The 8,019-nt window shown below is 35.6% G+C and overlaps 1 protein-coding gene across 3 annotated transcripts in view; it reads right to left on the bottom strand.

Moving 5' to 3' along the window:
* Positions 1-1,877: 1,877 nt before the first annotated feature.
* Positions 1,878-8,019, bottom strand: part of LOC106102699 (probable myosin light chain kinase DDB_G0279831) — a 17,935-nt gene continuing 11,793 nt past the window's right edge. Inside the window, exons 5-12 of one of the 3 annotated variants that reach the window (XM_013282250.1) lie at positions 7,497-7,587; positions 7,051-7,230; positions 6,373-6,502; positions 5,444-5,588; positions 4,984-5,089; positions 3,758-3,905; positions 2,845-2,875; positions 1,878-2,160 (exon numbers count right to left, since the gene is read on the bottom strand). In XM_013282250.1, coding sequence (XP_013137704.1) covers positions 2,154-2,160; positions 2,845-2,875; positions 3,758-3,905; positions 4,984-5,089; positions 5,444-5,588; positions 6,373-6,502; positions 7,051-7,230; positions 7,497-7,587 — 838 coding nt within the window. In that variant the 3' untranslated portion in view covers positions 1,878-2,153. Of the gene's footprint in view, positions 2,161-2,439; positions 2,876-3,757; positions 3,906-4,983; positions 5,090-5,443; positions 5,589-6,372; positions 6,503-7,050; positions 7,231-7,496; positions 7,588-8,019 lie in introns of those variants that run through there. The other 2 variants (XM_013282249.1, XM_013282248.1) reach the window with 2 other exon arrangements.

The following is an 8,019-nucleotide window of genomic DNA, read 5'->3' as shown; positions in this document are numbered from 1 at the left end:
TTGTGTTCTCACCTTGTCCAACTGTACGTCAAATCTGTCCGTAGGTTAACTTATATGTGTAGTCTTATAAAAGTATAGTGAAGTGTCATTCATCCAAATTGTCTTTAATAATGCAGTTTCCAGTCGAATTGTATTTGATATTAACGGTTTAGAGTAGGGTTATTATTACTAACCTTGCGTGTGACAGTCGGTGTGAATTTTGACTTCCTATTGCTGAGCTTGCTTGACTAGATATGGAGATTCTGGCTACATAATTACAATCGATGAATTACTATTTTCGAAAAACTTGTATAAAACGTAATAAGATCTGTCATTTCTCTTTGAAAAATATGGTACAACTTTTTCGATAATAGAATTTTACTATGTAATGTTAAAATATACTTAAATTCTTACAGGGCTGACCGTTCCATATTGTACTTACTTTTTAATGTCAGCTGAAGTAGCGATTTATAGGTTAGTTTTTGATATTTGACAAATATTACCAACGTACACATTTTCCCTAATATTCGGGGAAATTCGTTTGTGATACATTGTACCTAAAAGTCAGACCTGCAGTGTTTGAGGTTATTAATTTATTAAAACTCATTGTTATGTGTGATATACGTCTTGACAAGCATAAGTGTGGCTTGCACATTCCAAAGTGGTTCAATAGAATCAACAAATTATTTATGATTTTTTACTTTGTTCAAACTCAAATATTTATTGTTTTGTAGCCAAAAAGTTGAAAGCTTATACCTTATTTATTTACTGCACTAATTTATTGTGGTTTAAACTGTACCTTATCATATATTTCTTACATAAAGGACTCCCTGAGTGATCATTAGTCGATTCTGAGTATGGCAATGTTCTTCACTTAGGTTTATTTTGTTAATTTCATCACAGTATATACTTCATGGGTGTAACAGTAAGGAAGCTTGTATTGTTCATGTTCCTTCAAATGTACTTGATAAACGAATTTTTTCAACTTATAGGTGTATGATATTTATTTGTAAATTTTAAAATAAACTGATATGAATATGAAATCGTTGTATTTATTTAAAAATTAAAGCTGCATACTGCGGTTACGAGTAAATAACGATAACCCAAAAAATGCATATTTAAAGTACACCTAACACATACATTTCAGATTTTGTTGATGCTTTACCAACATACAAACGCCATGCAAATAAATACATGGACTAGAAGGCAGTTTGTATAATTGGGAACTAACAAGGTCATCTTGAAACTGTCATATTCAGTCAGACCAATGTTGGAGCGGCGACTGTACGGGTGAATGTCGCCACTTTCATGAATTCGAAATTCCATAAAAAATAACATTTGTGCTGCAAGATGAAGCTAACTTACGATTACTCGGTATTTTTAATTCTGATCAAAATATAGGGATTACAGTTTAGATATATTAATTTAAATTATAAGCACTTAACTACGAGTACTCCAGGGGGGTGATACCGGCATACTAAATGATTGAAGAAAATTGGCACGGTAATCAACATCATCTAGCGTAAAAGGCTAGGCAATTTAGTCATGTAAAACGTTTAAATGAGACTGATGGCGTTAAAATCCAGCCAGTATATATATGTATTATTTATGGAGTAATCAATTTAACTCAACTCAGGTCAAATCGTTTGCCTTTGTTTCGAACTTGGGAGAATTTCAAATCATGTCCACTGGTAACCCTAAATGTTTGTAGGCGCCCACTTGTTAAAGTCAAATATGGGGACAGCTATCTCTAAATGGTGCTTCCCGTAACTTGTTTATTTTTCCGTTTAGCATGTTACATTACACCACGTAACGTCTGTATGCAACTCGACATTTCTCAGTGTCGTAATTATTGAAACCAAAATCAATTATTGGGTTAAAAGAATAAAACCATCATATATCCGACCGATACAGCCTTTATTACATACATTTTCATTTATAAATACAAATTGAGAAGTGTTTCACAACAAAATATTTCCTAGCTTAGTTAATTGTCCGTAACGTATATATCACTGCACAGCGCGGGCGCGGGGGCACGCGGGGGCACGCGGCGAGCTTGCGGGGGCGCCCGGGGTCACGCGGGCAGCAGGCGGGGGCACGCGGGAGCACGCGCCGCTCACCGGCTAAGCGAGTGCGAGCGCTCACGGGAACTCTCGCCATTGCAGCGCGCGCGGTCATTGCCTGCAACACAACACACCTCACAATATTGTTCTCACTGACATATCGTCATCTCTTTCATTCTAATTTGAAACAACAGAGATAACATTATACAGGTTTTACGACAGTCAAAGCTCACGGTATACAAGTCAAGACACAGCGCTTAATAATTTGCATTTTATAATGCAATAATTGAATTCTAATAAATCTACTTTTATACATTAAACACTACATTATATAATTAATAACTTGCAATTTTAGTCTAATTTTTTAACATACAATCCTAATTGAAATGAACATAAAACATAATAAAAAAAAACCGGGTTTTAGGGGAAGACAATCACGAATAAAATAATAAAGGTGCAAAACATTCCCTATTTAGTATCATTTTAAAAATAATTTTAGTTTCGAACTGAACAGACCAGCATTACATTTTTGACTGCAACAATTAGTACCATATTATGGTCATTTAAAAGCCCCTTAATGCAGATCATCGTAAATCTACACCAAGTTACTCTATTAACCATTTAACGATACGTCGTTAGTTAAAACAAAATACGCATTGAAAATAAGTGTGAGGGGCCAAAAAAAAAAGTAAATTAAATTTAGAGCAGGCCAACAGTGAGCAAAGTGTGTCATGTCTCAGCATGTGTTGACACGAGTGATGCAAAGCGCTGGACAAGCGTAAGAGACAAGACAAGGCCTGACCTAAGGAACGACGGCCGTGAGAACTGGTGCCCTATAACAAACAATGTCACATCATCACTGTCGCCTTTACAATAGGGCGCCAAAAATTTTATTAATCATTAATAAAATAATATTAACCACATTGTGTTTTAAATCCTGAATTTAAGAAGCTAAAGCACGTAGTAATCGTAATTTAAAAAATTAAACTAAGGTACAATTCTGGTTTTAGCGGTGGAAAGTATTAAATCAACATTGCATTTTGGAGTTTCTGTTCAACTGGGCTTAATTTTAATAATTATGTTTTATTACTATTTTGTCATTATAATTAGACAAAAGCTGTGGAAAATGCAAAAATTGTGAGTTTTGTTAGTATTGAAGCCAAATTCTAAATAAATCGATATTTTTAAACTATATTTACAATGTATTAGTGTACTCATTGATTGTATAACGGATGTTCTACTACAATGACGTCACTCATTCGTAATGATCCTAAACACGATCTTATGTGTGTTTCATTTTGTTACCAGCATATTTATCTTAATTAAATTAATATCTAATTCAAACGGGAGTTTTTGAGATAGTAAATTGGTGAAGGCTTATTAAACATATTAGTACAAATTTTGCTTATACTCAGTTTATTCCTAAGACTAACTTTATACCTCGTTTATTTGTAAGGCTGTGTGTGTTCAATCAGACTATTCTACATGTATGCCAAATTACTTTCAGATGCCTTCCATCCATCTAAACTTTCGAATTTACAATGTAAGTATGATGTGTGTATGTGTTTGTGTGTCGTGTGTGTGTTTTTAATAGAGGGAAAATTGTTTGACAGCACCGTCAGACATGGGAGCTACAAGCCCGGTGTGTCGGGCTCAGGATCATGAGGTTGTGTGATGTGTGTGCATGTGTGTGTATGTGTGAAGTGTGCACCCACCGAGCCGCTGGTGGTGCGGCAGCTTGGTGAAGAAGGGGTGCGCGAGCGCGTCCCGCAGCGAGATGCGCTGCGCGGGCTCGTACTCCAGCATGCGCGCGATCAGCTCGAACAGCTGCCGGTGCTCCTCGTTGTTGCTCTGCATGTACCTCTGCACACACCAACGTACATACAGACATACAATTAAGCAAAATAACACAAAGTAATTCAATATAAAATAATAATCACAACAAAAGAAAACATTTATAACTAGTTTTCGGCCGCGACTCCGTCCATTTATACACAAAAATATCAGTGAAAACAATTAAACGAGTGGACGATAGCGTAAAACTAGTGTGTTTTAAAAAGTGTTTAGTGTAATATGTCCTTACTAAAAACTCAAGAGCCAGTTAATATACTTGCAGTATTTAGACATTTACTATTTTGCATTTTATCATCTCTTCGTCAAATAAAATTTAAAACCACATCAGATACTAAATACCCGTTAAATTGCGAAAATTTGAGAAAGCTACTGCTAAATTACTTGTATTATATTTTCACATTAGCAACTATAAAAGTATTACCACAATAGCAAACAAGGAAGAAAAAGATAAAATCAATCTAGACTTAGCTACGGTCGCTGTAACAATAACACGGCGGAGAACGCAAATAACACAATGATTTAAAATTGTCATCATACAAAAAGTGGGACATTATTATAAAACACTTTCAACGTTACGTAAAACGCGGAGACGACGCTTTCACAATCACAAAAAGTGCAACATTATTTGCATCAATACAAATATAAATCAATTGTTGCTTTTTATTTTTATAAACATCAAAAAATATAATTTACATCAATTCATTGTGAGAACAAATTGCTATGTTTGTTTACCATAATAAGAGATTTTCAATGATTTTCTTAAACAGGTGTTATGACAGTTTTAGGGTCGACTTATACTAGCGCAAAATGCGCGAAGCATATCAAAACTTACATTCTTAACAATTATAGAGCAACTTTAAAAATGCCTGTAACGGTCGTTAGACGCATTGTTTTAATATGAGAGTTTATTTATAGATCAGAAGAAACTTGTAGATAAGGTTGAATTTAAAAATTAAGATTTGCATTGACCCTTCTATCCTTCGCTAGTATAAATTGATCCTTAGCAGTAATATCATGTAAACTAAAAGGACATCGTGTACAGGCACATGTATGGAGTGTATGTATGTATGTATGTACAGTAACTGACCAGCAGCGGCTTGCAGTTTTCTCGCACGTAGCGGCCGGCGGAGGACTTTTCGTCCCAGTCCAGTTTGCCGTGGTAGAAATATTTCGTTCTCGTCTTACGAGCCATTCTGTAATACAACATTGCAATTTTATATAAACTTTCTAAACTACACTAGATCAATATTAAATTGACGTTTATATTGCAATTACAATAAAACAAGGATATCTGGCCGTATGTAAGGCAGGCTACTGTCGCTCAGATTATATGTAAAACTTACACGGGTATAGAATTTTTTTACATATTATATGGTAGCAAACGAGCAAGCTGCCACCTAAATGGTCAGCGACCACTATGCATATATATCCCGCAATTGCAGATGCGTTGCCTTCACTTAATTGACGGATAAGGAGATATTTCTCCTTCCTATGCGTCTCCTCCACCGTCAAAACCACTTTTCTTAGTGATCTAAGTGTGAGTGTACCTGTAGGGGATGGGTCCGAGGATCCTCTCCATCATGGCGAGGTGCTCGCGGTTGTCGTGCGTCTGGAAGAGCGTGATGCCGAGGTGCAGCTCGAACATGATGCAGCCGATGGACCACACATCGCATGGCTGCGACCATCCCAGCTCTGAAACACAAAAACATACTCATTATTGAAATATTTCTATACATTGCCTTTAATGATGTAAAACGATAAATTATGTGTATGATTTATATAGCGATGTTTTAGAGGCTATTTTATCTAACTTAAATACATTTTTGTTAGGCCATTATTACACAAGGCGATGTAAATTTGTAAAATTTGATGATTTTAGTCGCCAAACGACTTATGCAATACAATATCATAAAGATAAAGCAAAGGCACATATTGTCTACATTTCTATCGTCGCCAATGTCAGTCGCTCGAATACTGTTTGTCAAGGTCATTATAGAAGTTGCTGTAATTGTTGCAATTTTAAAGATTTATGCAGTTAACATTTAGTACACCTTTACTGATTGAATAGTCAGCACTATTCGGCGATTGCACGTAACTTGAAAATAGCGACGCAAAAATGAAGTTTTAGTTTTAAAGATTTACGTTAACTAGTGTATGAGCTTAAAATTACTTAGACATTTGTAATTCTTTAGTTTGTTGGACAGATGTAGACAGGGGTTACTGACACCAAACAAACAACCTATGTTTGTTTCATATTAAAGCAAAACACATAATAATCTATACTAGTGTAATGAGGAAAGATTTGAGTTTTTGGATTTTGTATGTATTCGATTCACGTAAAAACTACTGGGTCGATTTTAAAAATTCTGTTACCATTAGAAAGGTAATTTATCTGCGAGTAACATAGGGTATATTTTGCACAATAACAGTAACATAGGGTATATTTTATACAACAGGTGGTACATTGAAGCCGTACCCAGTATGACTTCTGGCGCGCGGTAGTGCCTGGTGGAGACGATGGTGCTGTGGTGCTCGTGGTCGAAGGTGGCGCTGCCGAAGTCTATCAGCCGCACGTCGCTGCGCTTCACTCGCAGCAGCTCATGTGTCTGAAACATCAACATACAATACTTCATTAATCATACTAATAAATTAGTTTGTTAGAGTTTGTAGCCGACACGGCTGAACGGATTTTGATGAAATTTAGCACAGTTGTGGAGGATAGTCTGGAAGAGCACAGGCTACTTGCATTTGTTTTTTTTTATTCCGCGCGGACGTAGTCGAGGGCGAAAGCTAGTCATTCACATAAATACTTTTCTATAGTTTCAAAAACATATATCTGATAAGGAAAATATAACTGTAAAATAAATTAAAAATCACTATTACTAACGACTCGTATTACTCGAGAATTTAAACTATACTCTAAGGAGTATTTCCAAGTAATTTTTAGAAGTTAGTCTTTATAAAAGAAATTTAATCTAAACCTGTCAAGTTTTTATATTTCAAAACCACGAGAGCGTTGTTGGCATTCCTAATTGCGATCTAGACGTTAGGGTGTAAATTATTCGAAGTATGTGTCTATTTTACATTTTCCAAATATGAATAAAGACAAAAGCTATTGATGTAAGATAGCATACAAAATATTTGTAGTGCTCACCTTCTTACTACTATTATATACATTGACGACCTCGTAGTCGCTGTCCACAAACAGGATGTTCTCCGGCTTGAGGTCTGTGTGCGTGAGCTTGTTCTCGTGCAGGAAGAGCACGCTGTAGATGAGCTGGTAGGAGATGTGCCGCACCTGCTCCAGCGGGTACGGCTGGTAGTTGTTGTCTTTCTGCAAACAACAACAATATATCACAACAACTATTCACTAAAAAGGGATAGAGGTAAATTTGATGTGGAGGTATGAGATTTTCCCTTTCGTCATCCCTATCTATCTAAAACATAGCAAAAAATGCATCTAAACTTTCCTTCTTACAAATGGTTATATAAACGGTTATTTTCTTTAACATAAATTTATATTTTGGTGAACAGGAACATGTTTCCCTTTATTCATACGGTTATAAACGTTTAAAACAATATCAACGAGTGAAAACTTACCAAAAAGTCAAATACACTCTGTCCGAGCATTTCAAATGCGATACACATGTGTCCATGGTATTCAAACCAATCCAGCATTTTTACACACAAACTGTAACAAGAAATTATACATGTTAGAATTCAAGTTTCTGTTACGTTCTGATTTATACTAACACGAATTTAAACATTTAAGTACTTTTACCGATGTTATCAATACGTCATCTAAACTATGAGAAATACGAATAGATAATGTCATATAGAGCTGGTTTTTCCATCTAAGGAAAATATAAGAAAGAAATAATATATAGTTTGCTTGCGATACTTGTATTTCATAAATAACAATTACGTCACTAGACAAACACATTTCTCACGCGTCTTAGGTGAAAGCATATGTAAATAATTTCGTTAATCAAGGTCGATTCTAAAACCGTTCGCGATATAAAATATTTAGTATTTATAAGCGACCAGAGCTCGCCGGGACAGGGTCGCGGGGAGGGGGTAGAGGAGTGGGGGGTGGTATTTTTGTGTGTAGGTTGACATCGGG

This window comes from Papilio polytes, unplaced genomic scaffold (assembly GCF_000836215.1).
Source record: "Papilio polytes unplaced genomic scaffold, Ppol_1.0 DF823912.1, whole genome shotgun sequence".
Taxonomy (NCBI): Eukaryota; Metazoa; Arthropoda; class Insecta; order Lepidoptera; family Papilionidae; genus Papilio; species Papilio polytes.
The sequence above is the reverse complement of the archived record's forward strand: the minus strand, read 5'-3'. Positions and strand labels throughout refer to the sequence as shown.